This window comes from Athene cunicularia, assembly GCF_003259725.1.
Source record: "Athene cunicularia isolate RWA chromosome 4 unlocalized genomic scaffold, athCun1 chr4_part2, whole genome shotgun sequence".
Lineage (NCBI taxonomy): Eukaryota > Metazoa > Chordata > Aves > Strigiformes > Strigidae > Athene > Athene cunicularia.
The window spans coordinates 25,595,644-25,614,803 of record NW_020799099.1 but is presented as its reverse complement, the minus strand read 5'-3'; the positions used below and the strand labels follow the sequence as shown (position 1 = coordinate 25,614,803).

At 39.1% G+C, this 19,160-nt stretch overlaps 1 protein-coding gene across 1 annotated transcript in view; it reads left to right on the top strand.

The window, feature by feature from the left end:
* DCHS2 (dachsous cadherin-related 2) overlaps positions 1–19,160 on the top strand; it is a 75,556-nt gene that overhangs the window by 32,235 nt on the left and 24,161 nt on the right. The window contains exons 7-13 of the mRNA XM_026847954.1: positions 438–537; positions 6,589–6,746; positions 7,901–8,747; positions 9,697–9,936; positions 15,130–15,264; positions 15,508–15,717; positions 16,977–17,834. Coding sequence (XP_026703755.1) covers positions 438–537; positions 6,589–6,746; positions 7,901–8,747; positions 9,697–9,936; positions 15,130–15,264; positions 15,508–15,717; positions 16,977–17,834 — 2,548 coding nt within the window. The remainder of the gene's footprint in view (positions 1–437; positions 538–6,588; positions 6,747–7,900; positions 8,748–9,696; positions 9,937–15,129; positions 15,265–15,507; positions 15,718–16,976; positions 17,835–19,160) is intronic.

The following is a 19,160-nucleotide window of genomic DNA, read 5'->3' as shown; positions in this document are numbered from 1 at the left end:
GAACCCCCCAGCGCCGCGGAGCGGCGGCAGTGCCGCGCTGACAGCGGAACCGAACCCGCGCTTGTTTGAGACGCGGGAATACTTGGGAATTTCAAAACTTATCGAATGATTACACTTCTCTGCCTTCTACACTGTTAGATGTAAACGATATACATGTGTAATTTTACTTATGTATGCAGGAGAATTTTTAAATTTCTGACCTCTGAGTCTGCTGTACTAAAGGTTTTTGAACGAGCAATATATGCAGACCGTAACAGAAGATTGCTAGAACTGGTATTATTTAACTGTTTCCTGAAATGCTCTTTGCACTGTCTATAAATATGACTGAAATGGAAAAGAGAGCAACAGCTAAACTCGTGTTATTGCAAGGAATTTCTTTTAAGACTTGCTATTATCCATGTATATTTGCAAATTATTTATAAACTACTTTACAACAGGTTTTGGAAGGGCAGCCATCAGGGACACTTATTACCACTGTCTTTGCAAAAGACTTGGATTCTGGAAACAACAGTGTTGTATTATATTCAATAGAATCAGGTAAGAATTTCAAGTGTTATTCATAAGAAAAGATACATTGAAATAAGTAGAGTTTTGGAGGTGCCATGTATGCATACAGGATTTTATGTCTTTTTTGTGTCTCTTAGAATAAAGGTGCCTGTGTGAATAGGAATCAGGACCATTATATGTATTATGAAGCATCTAAGGAGGGTCAAGCAGCTACCTTTCCTCCTTTCCCCCTCTGCCCCATCCTTCCCAGGGATTTATTTGGTTGCTTGTGTGGCTGGCCAGAGAACATTCAAACAGCACTCAGAAAAGATTAGGACCGTGATCTTGTACTGTACAGTTTAGTGTTTCAGTCAGTTGTTTAACATCTTAAAGGAAAGATGATCTCCCTTTTCCCATGACCAATTGAAAATTTTCCTGCTAAAAGAGCAGTTCATGACAGTCTGAGACAGGGATCAGAAGGATCAGTAGATAATCTGGGCAAACAATGAAGTTTGTGGTTTTTAGTTCATGTTTCACCCTTTGTTTAGCACTGTGTTAACCTGACATAGCATGGCCGCTTAAAAACACTTCTCTTTAGTTTCCCCCATAATTCCTACATGTTCACTTCTGGGGTAAGCTATAGAATCCAGTTTTGCTTGCGGTGAAATCAGTAACTGAGCAGTCCTAAATCAGAACATGGGTGGGCTGGGACATTAGTACTGGTAGGAGACATAGATGTGGTCTCTTTGTTTTGCTGCATATACTTGCTACACTTTCATGCAGAAGGGAACTCCATCTGTAACCAGTGAGGAAAACATGTCTGTTCCTTCTGCTTTGCTTCACCATTGGTTCAAATCAGCAAGAGGTGCCAAGAACAGAACTATTTGTTTTATTTTGGTACCTGCTCTATTCTACCAGCGGAATGTAATCAGTACCTTTTAAGCTTGGTATTTGTAGTCTGTGGTAATTTGCACATAGAGCATACTGTTTAAATGGAGTAAGAAAACATTTCCAGTATTTCCATCCACCCAGTGTATTTCCTTGAGTGTTCTTCTCTGTGTAGGCAGAGCTCAAATGCGGGCTCAGTTGGTTTAAACTCATTACAATTATTTGTCACTGCAGAGTAAAGAACAAAATACTGCAAATCCACATTACTCCTCACACTTAAAGAGCAAGGGAATCTGTAGCTGCCTCTTGCCAAGGCTGAAATTACCAAAAGATTCCCGAGGATTATGTTCTACTGTGTCTTTATGTACCCTTTAGAGTTCTGTGGAGTAATTGAAGGACTTTAAGATCCAAATACACAAGGGCCAGAGAACTATGCTCTTTTCCACCAAGAGATACTTAAAAAAATGAGACATTTAACAACTCTGTTGAAAAATTTGCAGTTGAAATATATGTAGATAATAAAAGACTGTAGGGTCAGTTTATGGCCATACTGTTGTTCCCTTAATGTGGATACAAGTGACTGCCTCTTTCAGAGGGAACTGGAGAGAATCATAGATGTCTGAATAATAACATTTTGCACGAAATAATTCCCCTTAAGAAAAGGGGAATGAGTAGTACCCAACCCTTTGTTTGAAAGGTGACGGCCAGGCAACATGGGAAGTGTTCTTCAAGGGTCTCTGCTTGTCTATATATCCAACTGTATATCCCCTTCCTTCAAACAGCACATTGGATTTTCTTACTGACTTCACTGTAGATCCCCAGAGGGGAGTAAGTAAGAGTTCAAATTATAAAAATGACTAACAGCACAAAATATGACTGGCCTTGCAAATGTTGTCTCTAGAAAGAACAAAAGGATAAAAACAGCAGCAAAAAAAACCCCAAAACACTAAAAGAGCCCTCCCAGCCTTGGAACTAGATATTTTCCCAATAAACAAATCCAGAAACAGCTGAGCTGCTCTGATACTAATTTTTGTTGTTGTTGTTAGTTGGCTCACAGCCTTTAACATCTGGTCTTCTGTTTCCTGGTGAAGTTCTTGCCTGGTTTATATTTAAAACAGTATTTTCTAGTTCTGGGACATTGTTCAGTTCTAAAATATGAAGAAAGAAATTTGATCTGATTTACAGACGTATTTGTTAAACACAAAGACATCAGGTTAATTGGAGGACTGCGTGCAGACCAGTGCTCTTTTCAACAGTTGAAGGACTGCCACAAGATTAAGAGCTATGAGTGTTAATGTCAGCTGTTAAGCTCGTAAGAGTCACCAGGTAATTTTTAATGTTCTTGAGAACTTCAAGAAGTGCCAAGATAGCAGCAATAGATTAAGCTATGCAGGAGGACTAATGACAAATGCCAACGAATTACATAAGGAAAAATCTGGAAAAAACTTTGAGATTTACACAACAGATAAATTTTAGCCTTCAGAGGAGAAGTGTTTCCTTAAAAATGTGCCTTCCCCTTCTCATAAAATCAGATCAAATCACCCTTAAGCATTCATGGGTATGGAAATGCAAGATCACATGGCCATACCTCCACTTCTGTGTTATCACTGAGGGAGTAACCTAATTTGGGGGGAGGTGAATCCCAGCTATGTGTACTATTCCTTAGTGATGCTGGCAATTGGAAAGTGATTTGCCTGACCTTCTTTATGACTGTCAGGAGGTTATAGTATAGAATTCATAACAAAAATTAGTTGGTATTTGCATCATAAACTATTGTTTTGTGTGTCAAGACTAGCACTGGCAAAGTAGAGGCTTTCACCATTACATTTGGACCAATTCTGCAGATACATTAGCCCTTGACCATCAGAGTGCTAGGAGAAGCCTAGTTTATGCTGCTAACACACTTGAATTGGCAAGTGTACCTACATCTGTGAGATGAGTACTTGTTCTCCAGGGTGATTTCCAAGCAACATGCAGGGAACATACATAGACTTGCAGAGGGTGGTATTTCTGTAGCAGCCCTGTGGTGTTGAAGCTCTCTGAGAGCCATGGCATTACCTTCTTCTTTTCTGTTAAGAGAAAAAAACTTTTCTTTCATCCCAAAGGAGAATGAGATGGCCAAAGCACTAAGTATTTTAAAACCTAGGAAGGATACAGTTCCTCAGGAAATTAGGTAAAAATATGTAGCTATCTCTGTGTACTGAGGTCACATATATCTGAGGAAACTCTACTGTTACTTTCTGTCTGTTTTCTGGGCGGTTTTGCTTGAATGCCAGTCCCTGGAAGGCTTGAATGTTCTGCCAAAGTTCATAGCCACACATTGCCTGGTGGTTCTCAGGCCTTCTTTTTTTGTCCAAAACTGCACTGTCAGTGATTAGGTTTAAGAGCACAGAGTTGAGAGAGTGTCTGGGCTTTGGAGAACCTCATGTAAGTGAAAGCTGGGCCAGCAGGCTGGACAATGAAGAGATGGAAAATTTAAGTGAAAAAGAGTATCTGTTTATTGGCAGGTTAGGGTAGAGTTGCAAGCACAAGAAGAGATGAGGGCTATTAGAGTCCAGTTATTGAGAGATTTAATTTTTTTCTGTTCCCTACTTCATCTGCTCTTCTCAATTTCTTTCTTTCCTACCCATTAATCCTATACTTTCTTCTTTGTTCTCTTCATACAAAAAGGGACATCTTTAGGGTGTATGATATAAGCAGGAGTTGCCTAACTGAGGTGACTTATGGAGCTGAAAGCTGAGTTAGTATTTCTGGAAGTGTAGGGAGTGTGAGCTTTTAGAGCAACAACTGACATGCCACCTTTTCCCTCGTTCATCACTTTGAACTTCAAAAAGAATGAGGAGGAGGATTTGGAGTGTATTTAGAAAGTAAGCAAGCTACCACTCACATGCACTTGCCCTCAGTAATCTCGGGCAGAAGTACACAAAAGTGGTCTATCTGTTAGTACATGTCATTTATTAAATCACTTGAAAAGCAAGATCCATCTTTAGGTAGGCTTTTGAAATTCAGAAATAGAAGAAATTGCTTTAGCTACAAAATGTAGTATAAAAGTTTGATTGTCTGGAGATGAAGGGAAATCCATTTCTTAAGGGTTTCTTGAAGTTTTTTCTGATTTAGAATCAAATGGCTACACTATGTCCATGAATAAATTAACAAATAGACTAATAAAAATATCAGAGAAATAGAAATAAGACGTTTCGGTTTTGACTGTTTATAGTGCAGTAGAAGATAAAAAAGTCAAAACCAGTTTCAAAATGGAAGTCCCAAGGGTTTCTGGTTTTATACAATATCTCTTTCCAACATTATCAGACTCTTCTGTTACTTCTGTCACCACCAAATATACTGATCATTTCATGCAGTATTTGGATTTTAGTGGAATTCTAGTCTTCTAGTCTCTAGAGAATAACACTATTGGTAATTTCTTTTCTGGCCAGCTCTCTTTGATTTTATTCAGAAATGTAGATTCTGACTATTCCTTTCTCCTGTCAAATAAGCTTCAACCCTTCAGAAGCTCTGTGAACTGATACCTATTTCAGTTGAGCTTAGCTATCTATGTTCTGCTGCTTGAAACAGGAAAAACAAGTGCTGGTCTTTCTGCTAAGAGGTACTAGCTGTCCTCATGACTGCTGAAGCAAGGGTGAATCCTCATAGCCTTATGCTCAGATTGCAATTATGTACTTGCAGTATTTTTGTTCTCCAATTCTTATTTTTTTAAACTATTTCTTATTTATGTTCAGTTTGATAACTGTAGCTCCATTTTGGTAGAAAAATGAAGGGAAGAGTTTTCATGGACTTCTGTTTTCTGTTTCTTCTTCTTGTTTGTTCTAACAGTTATTTTAAATGTCAATTTTAGCAAAATGTTAAAAATATGTTCATGCAATTCACATTATGTGTTCTGTTTTTCATATCTCCTCTGCCTTTTGCTTAGCTGGGATTTTTGTGTCATAAAACATTATATAGAACAAAATAGCATATCTGAATGTAGACATACTGTTGGGACCTAAACCAGGAAAGTAACCAAAAGCTATTTATGAAAACAGTAATATAGCAGCATTAATATTTTTAAACTAGCAGTATGCAGGACTTTCTCATTCAATATAATTGTCTCTACGTATTATTTCCTTTTGTTGGCAATTTCCTCGTTGCGTTCCAGACTACAAGAGTCAACCCAGAAGGGACTCATGGAGCATTAGAAACCTATAATCAGTCAAAAATAGCAGAACAATATTGCAAAAAACTCCTATTTGTTGATTGTGACAACCCTGTTTTTTAAGTAGCTTGCTCAGTGTTTTTTCAAATTCTGCAGGTGCAAGTATTTTACAGTTGCAGGTGAGGTGATTGGATACAAAACTGAACATCTATATGTGCAGCTAACTAATTTGCATGTGAAGATTTGGAGAACATAAACAGCTTCATGCTCACTTAGGTGCCTGTGGAAATATAGTTCTTTATGGGTATTTTGTGTACTACATCTGCACTGAATTTATTTTTACCACAGTTGCTTATTAGAATAGCAGCTGTTATGCTGCATGACTTTAGCTCACTAGCACACCTTGGTAAAAATTCACATAGCAAAAAGTTGGTTTTGTAGTATTTTAACAGAGACATAGGTACAAGTTAGATTTTCTCAGCTTATGGTGCGATATACCAAGTAATAGTTACTTTCCCAGTTTACTAAAAATTGGAGAGTAATCTGTATGACATTCCTTGAAAATGGGGGAGGTGGTTGTCAGTCTCTTCTCTCAAGTAACAAGTGATAGGATGAGAGGAAATGTCCTTAGGTTGTGCCAGGGGAGGTTAAGATTGGACATTAGGAAAAATTTTTTCACTGAAAGAGTTATCAAGCACTGAAACAGGCTGCCTGGGGAAGTGGCACCTAGGAACATGGTTTAGTGGTAGACTAACCATGTGTATCTGCTGCTCTCCTGATGCACACACCATTGGTGTCAAAAATGTTGGTACAAAATCAAGCAGCTGCTTTAGCACTCCATAATATTTCTCTCTGTAGCTTTCTAAATCCAGAGTAAGTGGTTTATAATAACTGTACACTCAATGAAGGAAGAAGAGGTGAATCAAATGAGCCAGAGAGATCCAAATGAGTGCAGCAGGTTCCCTTTCCTCTGGGTCCTGCTCTTTTTTACCTTTAATTACAGTGTTCAGTACTTCAGGCAAGCTGAAGAGATCTGCAGTAACTCAAAACTTTTTTCCACATAGAAGAGGATACAGGATACTTCCAGATTGATGCTGTCAGTGGGGAGTTAAGAACAACCCAGTCTCTGTCACATGCTGGCAGATCAGGCTACAGAATGATGGTCACAGCCAGGGACCAGGGGATGCCTTCCCTTCAAGGACATGCAGCTGTTTACATCCAGGTACTTGTACATGTTGTACGGATAGAACGGTTATGTTAGATACTGTTTCTTTGAAAATACAGTTTTGGGAGGAGCTAGGAAAGAAGCTCAAAATTATGAGCACCTTGTCTCATGGTAACTTACTTTAGCTGTTTTTCTGTTGAGGGAGGAAATGAGAGGGCAGACTCATTTTGATTTCTTAAGAATACGCAACAGCATTCTGGATTGAGTTGCAAATAGATGATGTTTGTGTTTTATTAGGACATCATTATGAACACTGGAAAAGAGAAGGAAAATTTCCAAGTAGGCAGAATGAAAAGCAAATATCAGGATGGACTGAAAATGGGGGAGAGAGTAGATTTCCCCCCCCTCCACTATATTACTCTCTTTTCTAAATTCTGTCTCTATAACCCAGTATAAGGATAGCTCATTCCTTTGTGCTGGTCTATACAGAGCTACTCTGTATGGGAATGTGAAATACAGTGTGTGCTCTTCACCAAGCTGCAGTGGGGCTGCTTTGTCCAGATCGCCTGTGCCCTCCTTTATCAGAGTTTGAATGTCACTGAGGCTGCTATTTTCATGTCACCCAAAAGATGATTAATTTTGGATAGCTTGGAAAAAAAAGCGCTTCAGTTGTGACAAGGCAAATGCAGTTCCCACTTAAAGAGATTCTTTCATTTTAATGTATTCACTTGGAACACTGCAGCAACCCATAATGAATGAAACCCTGTAATGACACAAAAAAACCTCAAAAAAACCCCAGCTATCTGTTTGTCTTTGGCAAACTGCATAAAGTACTATACTTTTGTTGTCACATCTGTCCCTGTGATGTTCTTCCATGTAGAAAGACATTGAAGTGCTTCAGAGTATGGGCAGAGATAGCAGTATTCAAGTTACCTTTGGACCCATGTGATTCAGAGGGTGAGAGTCTTGTCCTTTTTTTTTTTTTTAACCGAGGAATGAAACATAGAGTTATGTTGCCTGTTAGGACTGGCCAAGGACTGCTTGAACTCTTAGGGACCATGTTCGGTTTGTTTTCTGGCTTTGAGACATACTTAGGATAAATATAGTCATAAATAATAAATGATTTAACTCTGAATGTAAGGAAACTATTTTCATTACACTATTCTTAGTAATAATAATGGGAAACATTGCAGTCTTTGCTTTTGTTGCAGGTAATCCCACTTCCCATTGGGAGATCCGTCTTCTCTCAAGATTTCAAGCACTTTGTCATACCTGAAAATTTTAAACCTGCACAAGTGTTGAATTCTCTGAAGTGGCCTGATAATCATCTAACAACTAACAGGAAACTGCATTTCAGTATCGCTAAAGATGACGATGATGATGATGTTCATTTTGAAATAGATAGCTTGACAGGAGACCTTTTTCTTTCCAAGGAACTTGACTATGAAACAGCTTCGCACTTCCTTTTGCAAGTTGTTATAAGTGATTATTATAATAATCCTCCACAGAATAACACTGTCTTCCTAAGTATTGATGTAGAAGATCAGAATGATCATTCTCCATATTTTCAAGAAGACTTTATAGTGATTGGCATAGAGGAAAATGTACCTGTTGGCACTCTGGTTTACACATTCAATGCAAAAGATGGAGATGGCAGTTTTCTGAACAGCAAAATACAGTATTCCCTAGAAATGAGTAACATGGGTGAAAATCTATTTCTTATTCACCCTTTGTATGGCACATTGACCACAGCTTTTCCACTGGACAGGGAGATTACTCACTCTGTAATCCTTACAGTGTCTGCAGCAGACCAGGCAATAAATCTGACTGATCGCAGGCTTGATTCCCTGGCTGTGAAAATTGCTATTTTAGATATCAATGACAACAGTCCCAGTTTTACATCTTCACCTCATTCCTATGTCATGGAGGATGTGGAGGTGGGCTTCCTTGTGCACCACATAATTGCAAAGGATCCTGATGAGGGAAGAAATGGACAAGTTACGTATCGCATTCTTTCAGGCAATGAAAACAAAGCATTTGTATTGGATAAAATCACAGGTACTGTAACTTCTCTGGAGTTTCTTGTACTGTGCTTCTCGTGGTAGTATTTGGGAGTGCAAACGATGCAGTGCTGAAATTCCACGTTACTACAGTACTCTATGGAGGTGACTTACTGTCTTTGGGGGTGATTACCTTGGGCAGAGCACCACACGAGCATGGCAGTACTATGTGCAGTAAGCAAGCTCAGCGAGACTCAGCTCAGAAATTTCTACGTGACAGTATTACCATGTTGTGTAAATGTACTGGAGTGCCTTCCAGTTGCACATTAAGGAACGAAGGAAGAAAGTGTGTGCAGTAAAATAATTAATTCTCAGTTTTGCATGATGCATACTTAAAGCATGTGCACACAGGTATGCTGCTATACGTACACACAAGGAAAGGCAAAGTCAAGGTCAAGGAATGTGCATTACACTGCGGATGGAACATATTCAGTGGAGTCTCAAAGTGCTGATGAATTTCATTCTTCAGCCCCCTAAAATTCTCTGGTTCCTGAATGAGTTCTGTAACTATTATACCATCTGCACACAGATGCAAATCTTACCCTAACAGTTGCAGTGTTTTCTGGTTCTTAATCTGATTTTCAATCCATTATGTGATACAGCTGACACTGATTTTTAGAGCTCCTAATTGCATAACTTACATGCAAAAGATGATAAATACTTAAGTTAAAGTTTAAAAGTTAAGCCCAAAGTTAAATGAAAAGGAATCTCTATCTTTACTTGAATATTCCATGAATCACAGTTTCTTTTGATGTTAAAATGAGTATTTCTGTGCCAATTAGCACTCTAAAGGGAATCACAGGTAATGGTGGTCTCCCAAGTCTGGAAGCCTTGCAGCGGTGGCACAGCATGGATGGTAATGCTGCACTGAAGCTGTGAGTGCTGGAACAACTGGGATCCTAACAGGGACCAGAAAACTCTTGTAACCTATTCTTTCTTTATAATAGGTCTTTTAACTACAGCCCAGTTTCTGGACCGTGAGATTCAGGAGTGCTACAGTTTGACAGTCATAGCTCTTGATGATGGCAGCCCAGCTCTCTCTGCCACACAGGTTCTAACCATCATTGTTCTCGATGTGAATGATGAGAACCCAGTATTTTTGAAGCAGCTTTATGAGACTGCAATTCATGAAAACCAAGATCAAGGGGAGTTTGTCATAAAGGTGGAAGCTGTGGACAGCGATGCAGGTAATTTCTGTCCTTTTGCTATTAATTTAATTGCAGACTATAGTAGACCAATCAAATCTTGCTGCCTGCTGTGCTTGCGTGTACAGCTGTTGTGCTTTTCCCACGGTAATGTATGAGTTTTGAATTTCAAAACAGGGCTTTTGGTTCAGACCCTCAATCTTTGTTCAGGGTTTGAAGGTATTCTGACTACCTGGGGTAGATTCAGCTCTGACTGGTAAATTAAATATCAAACGTGCACTTGCACCATGCAGAGTAGCTCAGCATACTGTAGCTTTCATGTGGAGATAGCCAGCGTGCTCTGGTTATAAATCGGCAAACAATGTTCAACTCGGTTAAAGTTGATATTTGAACGTTTTGTTGCTCTCGGTCCGAGCGTTTTGAATTGTTTTAAAACAGTTCACTAAATAAGGATCCCGGTTTTGTAACAGAACGGGCAAATATGCACTAATCTTTTCTGACCAGAGAGGGGCACTGTCATCCAAGATTTTCCAGCTAGTTTTGCTGTGAAGGGATCGTGGAAGCCGCTCTGAATTTCAAATGAGATTTTACATACCTAAGAAAGTTGATGCATTGTCTTTCAAACGTATGCAGAATGCATGAATAAGAAGGGGTGGTTCATATGCGGTTTGAATCACAGGTAAGGACTAAACGTGAGTCTTTGCTAAGCAACAAAAAATTCCCTCCAGTTCTTCAACTACCAGCTCTTCTGAAATATCTAAAATGCATATGACGCTGCAGGTAGCCTGTGTGCTGGAGGGAATCTTACCTTAAAATTAAAGTAATACCACACACAGTGCATACATTTGGTGTCACACGAAGCAGTTACACAGAGTCTGTGGTCTGCAGTAAAGATAAAATCTGGAAAGGGAAATATTACACTATTGCTGCGATTGGCCCAAAGGTGGTCCCAGCTCTGTGAATGACTTTCTTTTTACTGTGAGTTCTCTTTCTGCACATTTTTTAGAATTGTTTAAGATTGTGCTATCAAAAAAATAGATAAAACAATAGATCATGTTAGCAAAATAGCTTTCTGTATTCAGTAAGATTTGTCATTTTAGTGTAGAGGACCTATTGATTACAAAAGGCTCAGTAGAGGAGCTATATAGAAGAGATATTTCCCTGCAAGTATATAAAGAATTTATAAATTAGAAATGAGTGGGGAGCCCTGTTTATGAAAATCTTCATGACAGCTGAGCAGTGTTGCAGTCTACCTCTGTACCGCACTTTCTTTCAAGTATTTTCTTTCTTCTGTGGATCACTATTGGGGGGGGAAGAAGAAAAGACAGTATTTGAAGTAAAAATTTGCAAGATAGTAGAGAAAAGAAGTGGGAATTTGCTTGAATTGCTCTCCCTCTTTCTCTGTCCCTTATATTTATTTATTGCACATCTTGTGGGAAATACAGCAGAAGGGAAACTTTGGGAACTGTTAGAGGGAGGGAGCAAGGGTGTGGGTGGGCAGGGTGGAGAGAAAGGGCATTCCAAATGTCCTGGGTGGCACAGTGTGCGCCTCCCTGTGCAGACACTTGGGGCTAGAGCACTGTTGTGGCTTATGGCTCCTTCCTGCTTGCCTTTTTTTTTTTTTTTTTTTTTTTTTTTTTTTTTTAAATCAACACATTTTCCAGTAACCAGTCCTTCTGCTGGGTCTTTTTCTCACATTTGTCTGATTTGGCCCCATGTTATGTGCATGTAACAATATTGTTCCAAATACTGAAGTGATACTCATAATCTAAGAAAATAGGATTTATATAGGATTCATTTAAATATAATGCTACTCACTTTTCCTAAGTTTTTGGAACATAATCTCTGAATAAGATGACTCCTGTCATGGTGTTCTTATTTTTTTTCCATCACATTTTTTAGTTTATTTTTATTTGCTCTTTAAATTGCTGTTCATATCCCAGTAATATTTGCATAGTCTCAGTAGAGGACTTTCCTCCCATCGAAGATTTTTTTCTTTTTTTTTTTTTTTTTCTTTCTTTTCACTTCATATGTTCCCTTACTGACCACAGGGAGGAATCATTTTTACTGATAATATCAGCCATCATCAACCTTTTGTTTTATTTATCTTTCTGCTTCATTCCCCTTGAAGGGAAGAGGGAAAGCAAGCAGCCATCATCTTCTTTGTGTTTGAGCCAAGCTTTAAGCTTGCTTCCAGTTCAAGGTCTCTCTTTTTTTTCTTTTTTTTTTAATACATTTTTGCATGTAATGCTTATCTTTTACGTGGATATCCATGAAACATATTCACCCAACTCCCTCCTGCACATTACAAGAGCTGCACTTCCTGCAGCTCTATGTTGTCTCAGTTCCTCTAAATCTTCTTACAATGTGGGAGCTCTCCACTCACCCCAAGGCTGACATCTAACAGTGCAACACAAGTAAACCCAAGTGTAAAGACACGTGTAATGCAGGTAAATGCTGGAAAAAATAAGTGGGAAAGCAGATAGATACCCACAGTGTGTTTAAGATAGGTCAGGGGTTTGTCTTGAGATGTGTCTTTGCAGAAGCTCTGAGTGAAGTGAACTAGCATATGTCAAGGTCTTTGTTTAAGCTGATGTGCACCTCTGGTTCAGTAGTTGTGTCTGGAGACTTAGGAGAAAAATCTCAGAAGGTTAATAGGGATCAGTGACTTAGAATTACAAGATGGGGCTTACTGCCATTCACTAGACACTTTGTCTTGCTCATATTCATGGATTATTGTGGTTTTAAGAACACTAGTATTATAAAAATGAGACTTGAGCCTAGATTTGGGGCAGGGGGGACATCTGTTCCCATTTCTTCTTCACCAGTGTTGGCACTAGACACATGTAGTGAACATATCTGGAACAGCCCAAGGTGCTCCTTCCAAGAACCTGTGGGAACACAGGGGCTGCCCATGCTGGGGTGGGGGAGTGGGAAAAGGGGCTGAAGCTTTTCCCTGGTTGCAGCTCAGGCATCATGCATCCACCCTGCCATTTGGCCTGCAGGGAAAGGAGTTCTTGCCACCAGCTGACAGCAAGGAAGGGGTTTTTTTTCCTTTTCCGGCTCATAATGCACAGGAAGAATAGTTTGTTTCTCATTTCAGTTTGTAATTTCAGCCCCCAAAATGTGACTGTCACTACTGAATAATTAATGTAACCGACAGGTTGGATCAAGTGCAAACATGTCAGCTGCTGTGCCATGGTATTTGAATGTGTGGAGTCATCACGCTTCTCTCTTGGGCAGGGTGTGCAGCTTTCTCCTATTGCTAGGTGTGCACTCCTAGCAGCTGGATATGAGAAAGGAGGCAGTAAGTGCTTGGTAAATAAAAGTGATTAAGGTGTAATATATCTGTGTCCTTTAAGGGTTAAACATTTTAATTTAAATGGTGTGTGAATAGTCAACTTGGATGGCACCACTGTCTATGAGTAATGTCTATTGTGAAATCTGCCAGTGAAGGCACTGGGTTGAAGCAGTTCAGTTGCAGGAGACCAAAGGCTAATAGTTAATATCTGCCCTGCAGTGTCATGTGTCTTTTTTTCCATCTGTAGCATATTGGTGATTAAAGATAGATAAATGCAGACAGAGCCGTGAATATCTTTTTTTAATGTAAAATTTGAATGGTTTCCTAGTATGGGTAGATCAGATGATATATGTCGATAACCTTAAACTTCCAAGAAATTCTCCTTGATTGTCCTTACTGCTGTGATTTTTCTCCTTTCTCCTGGAAAGCTGGAAGGATTTCTGTAACTCATTTTTCTTTCTGCTGTGTATTGTAGGAATATGTCCCTCCCTTGACTTAGTTTAGCTACAAATGCATTTACATTAATAATTCTCTTAATCAAATTTCAGTAGCCTTGTCACTATCTAGCAAAGCTATATAAAGGCAAACAGAGGAAGTAATGGTTGTTAAAAACTGTAGGCTCTATTTCTTCTCTCACACTAGTGTTTCTCCATCACTCCAGAGCAGATTGTCCTATTTTTGACTGCAGTAGATGAGAACAGGCAGGCAGTGTTTGATTCTGAATAGCAGTTTTTGTATGACTAGGAGTGCTGTGGTTTTGCAGGTGCATCAACTGTCCCTCCCCTACTGAAAGATTGATTGTTGGTTGGAAAAACACAGAATGATTGAATGAAATTTAGAAAAATTTTGGAAAAAAAAAAAAAAGCACAATAATACAAGCTGTTCAAATATAATGTAGGATTAAACTCATTAAAGTTAATAAGTGTGATGGAGATGACATTATGCTTTCCTCAGGAGAGTGTTGAAGCTAGAAGAAATATGAAAGAAATCATTTTATAATCATAACAGGTAAAAATGTGCAGTCACATTTCTTGTTCAGCTCAGGTGGGCAACTTTGAAAGAAAGGCTTTAGCCTTTCAGTATGGTTTTAGCCTATTTCCTAGAAAAAAACATGAAGGCTACTATCTTTGTACTATATACAAATGGTAGGTCTGGTTAGGAACTGAATAGAATTGGCATTCAGAAAAACTTGAAGGGAAGGAAACTCTTTAGCCTTCCCTTCTGGAAATCCTGCATGACTTTATAAAATCAAGCAATATAATTTCAAAGACTGGCTATAAGTGGAAGCAGTCTAAAATGTGTGAGATGTGCTGGGTCAACCAAATTTCCTTTCCTGTTGAAGACAACTAGGAGATGGCTACCCTGTGAGTCCTGATGTGACTTAGGCACCTGGTTGCTCAGTATTACAAATACTTAAAACTGGGGGGCATGCCAAGAAGTGGATTTTTTTCTCTAAATGTTTATACTATTCAGTGTTACACTCTATAGAGATACTTGCATTGGCTCCAAGTGAAGTTAACTGGAACGCCAGAGCAACCCAGTATTCTGCCTGACATCCTGTTGAGAAATAAACTACCTACCTCAGGGAAAGCAGAAGACATACACATGGATTCCATGGTCTGTTAGTGTCCTCTTGCACCATGTTGATAAGTCAGTTTGGAGGCACACCCTGAGTCCCTAGAAGTGTTGCCGAGGCCACTTTGAGTGTCTGGAAAATTTAGGCACAAAACAGCATCTGGACAGGGATTTTGAAGATCCAAATTTTAAATTTGGAACGTTTGTGCTAATGAAGAAGCAATTAACTCACTGTATTAAACGTAATCATTTCATCTACAACCTATTTCCTGGGGAGGGGGAGAAGAAAGAGACAAATCTGTAGACCTGAATGTGAATGTGAGGCTGTGTTTTACTAAGACTTCCATTCTGCTTTTAAGGACTGAATTCCTTGCTTCGGTATGAAATCTTACCAGGACCTGGTTATGAGAAATTCAAGATAAATTCAGACAGTGGAGAACTCATAACAAGTGCATCACTGGACAGGGAAACCCAGGAGGTTTTCAGTATTAAAGGTAACTGTGAAATATCTATGAGTGCCTGCAAAACTGGAAGTGAGACTGAGTGTGGTGTTACTATCATCATTACCTCTTTTTATGCCCTCTGAATTAGATGGAAGTGGTAAGATTCTCAGGTACAGAAGAGCATGTGCTTTTTTCATAGCACAGATAACTCTTCTATTACACTATTATTAAGGAACATCTGTTGTTGCACCCACAACCATTGTATAAAATTTGCTTTCTTTTTATTAATCTTAGTTTTGGTTCGTGATAGTGGAACCCCATCACTGTCAAGCACAGTGACAGTTATCTGCACAGTGCTGGATGAAAACGATCACTCTCCCATGTTTCTTTTTTCCACCTCTGAGATCCATATTCCAGAGAACCAACAGCCTTCTGTTGTTTACATTGCCCGGGCTGTAGATATGGATGCTGGTGATAATGGAGCTCTAAGATACAAAATAATTGGTAAGTTACTCTCCATCATTTTTGTTAGCATAAATCAGAAAGTATATAAACAGCAGTATCTAAGTTTTAGACTAGTCTTGATTTTGCCAGGTCTCCCTAACTCCCATCTTGTCTACGTGCTTCTGTCATGTGGAAAAAAAAACAAAAAACAAAAAAAACTTTCACTCCTTTGTCAGCATTAATAAGCACTTTCCGGGCATACTTTTAGTCTACTTTCTGGATTTGAAATGGTACAGAAAAGAAAACCAAAAAACTACCAAATGCTGGAAGCAGACATTAATCATGAAGGCATGATAATCATGAAGGCATAATTTTGTTCCAGTTGTGGAAGTTCTGAATGTAAATATACCCTTGCAAATAAGTACAAGAATTAATCTATTTTTATTTATTTTATTTTATTTCATGAGAGCTTCTTTCACCCAGCAATTAGTAATGTCATACTTGGTCATCATATTGCCAAACTCTCCTCTTGTCCACTATGCCAGTGTAAGCTCCACAGCTGTTCAAAGCCTCCTGTAATGTCTTTGCACAAATACAAGTTTCCTGTGCTTACTTTGGTTTGTGGCACTCAGCAGTAGTTTAAATGTAGGCAGATAGCTACTGTAGTAACAGCCAACACGTTTTTCTTTGAAGAAACATTTATGAATTCCTTTATGTTTTCTTGGGTTTAATTTCACAATCTTTTATGATCTTTAATTTAATTACCTTTGGTCTTTCTACACGTTATAAAGTATGTATGCCATTCACCGTTAGTAAAAACTCTGACTTTTCTGTCGATTGCTTCATATTTAACTTCCCCACCCCATACCCCCCAAATCAAGACCTTGCACAACTATTCACTTCCGAGAGACAGGTTTGTAGAAGAGAACAAGGAGCAAGTAATTGCAATTGTCAGCAATGCTTTATAGGTTTCTGGAATTTGTAACTAAGGTTGGGAAGAGGTCATTTTATGCAGCAGCATAGTTGCAGGAGATTTTATAAGGTGTGCTGCTTTAGGAAAAAAGACATGCATCTGGCAAAATAGCCACTCTGTAAATTGATATGACATTCTGTATTTACTGTCATTGCCACCCACTGATTTAAATGAAATGCAGGTTTTAATTTGTATAAGAGGAATAAAATACGTGAAAGGCACATGAGTGCACCAGCTGTATGAGCAATTGGATCATGGTATTGCAATTAACATAGTGGTATTCACAAAGGATTCTTTTTTCAAAAGCAATTGTTTGTGATCATTTTATTTTTTATGTGCTTGAAAGGTGGAAATGTTGGAGAATACTTCACACTAAATAATACTTCAGGAAAACTGCTGGTCACTCGTAGCTTAGACAGAGAAGACGTCAGCAATTTCACTCTTGTAATTGAGTGCTGTGACCTAGGCAGTCCCTCAAGAAGCTCCACTGCGCAGCTCACTCTAATGGTCTTGGATGAAAATGACCACAACCCATTGTTTGCAAAGACCCAGTATCAAATCTCCGTGAGAGAAGACCTAGAGGAAGGCTCAGCCATCCTGGACCTCTTTGCTTCCGATGAAGATGATGGCCTGAATGGTGAAGTTATGTACTCCCTCATTGACGACACCTTCGGAGCATTTGCTATCAACAGTGTAACAGGATCTATAGTTACTACAAAGGCACTGGACCGGGAGACCAAATCCCAGTACACATTTAGGGCTGTGGCAAGTGACTGTAGCACTCATTTGCCAAGAAGCACCACTGTCACTGTTGTGGTGCACATTGATGATGTCAATGACAATGATCCTGGTTTTTTGCAGAATCCTATAAGGGCTTTTGTGCCTGCTGAAACCCCTGTGAATGAAACAGTAGTTACTGTGAGAGTGGAAGATGTGGATCTGGGATCAAATGGAGCTGTTGTTTTTAGCTTGATGACAGTGGAAACTGTATTTCGGATTGATGCGAAGACAGGTGACATCATTCTTCAGGAGCCCTTGACTTCCAAGAACTTCAGTACCCAGCTGCTAGTGACGGTTTCAGATCAAGGTATCTCACCTCGAACAGCCACAGCTATGGTCATTATCTTTACAGAAGAACAAGAGGAGGAGATTTCATTCACCCATAGCCTGTATGAAGCAAGCGTGCCTGAGAACAGTGCAGCAGGTGGGCATCAAATTCCAGTTTGTGTTCTTGCAGTTGCCAATCTCCTCTCCTTTTGGAATGGTAATTGAAATGAATAGTATAAAGAAACCTTTTTCCAGTGCAGTGGCAGGGAAAAGTTAATTTGTACTTAGTAAATACCCGTCTGCCTTTTTCCAATACACCACGTGAACAAAGTTAGTTGGAGGCATCGTCTGGCTCTTGAGTTTGCTGCCCATGTACAACAGTGATGCTCGTATTAAACTGAAAGCTCCCTGCCAAATGTGGTGTATTTCCAGCCCTCAGCCTGGGAAGCCCTGAGCATCAGTGGGTTCACTCTTTTAACAAAAGGTCTTTAGTGATGGGTGGACAGTGTTTACTCATCATTTCACTTGTCAATGCACACAGGCTCAGATGAGATGAGTGGTGTGTACCAGCTGCACCATGACATTTCTTGTTTCTGCAAAACCCTTCATGAACTGTAGTAGCTTTCAAGAGATACTCTAAAGCCTTGCTGAAGTTTTGAACTTTCCAGAAGAAGGAGAATGGGGTGTAGAGTGTGGTGAAGAGAAGTTCAGAGGCTGTGGTAGATTGTCACTTGGGCAGGCTTCTACAGTGTATCTCTAGGTAGAGCCTGCACTATTGAATGCTACCTATACATAAACCAGCTTCAGTCAACGTGCTTACAGATTTATTTTTGTTCCATATAATGATGAGAATTACTGCTCTACTGTTTGTCATTAGTAGTTATGCCTCCTGCCAATTAGATACAGTAAAGTACCTTTTCCAGCTTCAGGGTCTGGGTTCATCCTAATGAGGGGCAGAAAGGAGTGCCTTTCACATTTTTCTGCCCACAGATCCCACTGTACAATTGACCAGATGTATTGAGAGATCTGACCTGCACTATAGTCTTGATTCAAATACTGCCCCATGAGGTTCACCTTGAACAAGTCATTTATCCTCTTTATAGTTCAAATTTCCCGCAGTAAAATGAAAGCAGTATTCCTTTATATCCTAAGGGTATTATTGTGAGACTAGTGAATTAGTAGATTTTGAGTAACAGCCTATATATTTGATTACAAATTGGTAAAAAATAAATGTGTTAATAATTTTGGAAAACCAATCAATATTCTTGGATAATTGCAAACAGAATAGAGAAGGAAGGATGAAGATGGCTGTTGCAGTAATTACTGCTGAGACTACTCAGTCATTTCTTTCTCTGTGCCTGTTGACTACAAACAAAATTTTCAGCAGATAAGGATAATGTTGTATTACTGATGTTTTAATTAACAGATTGAAAATAGGCAATGAGGTGAAAAATTTTTATATATATATATATATTTTTTTTTA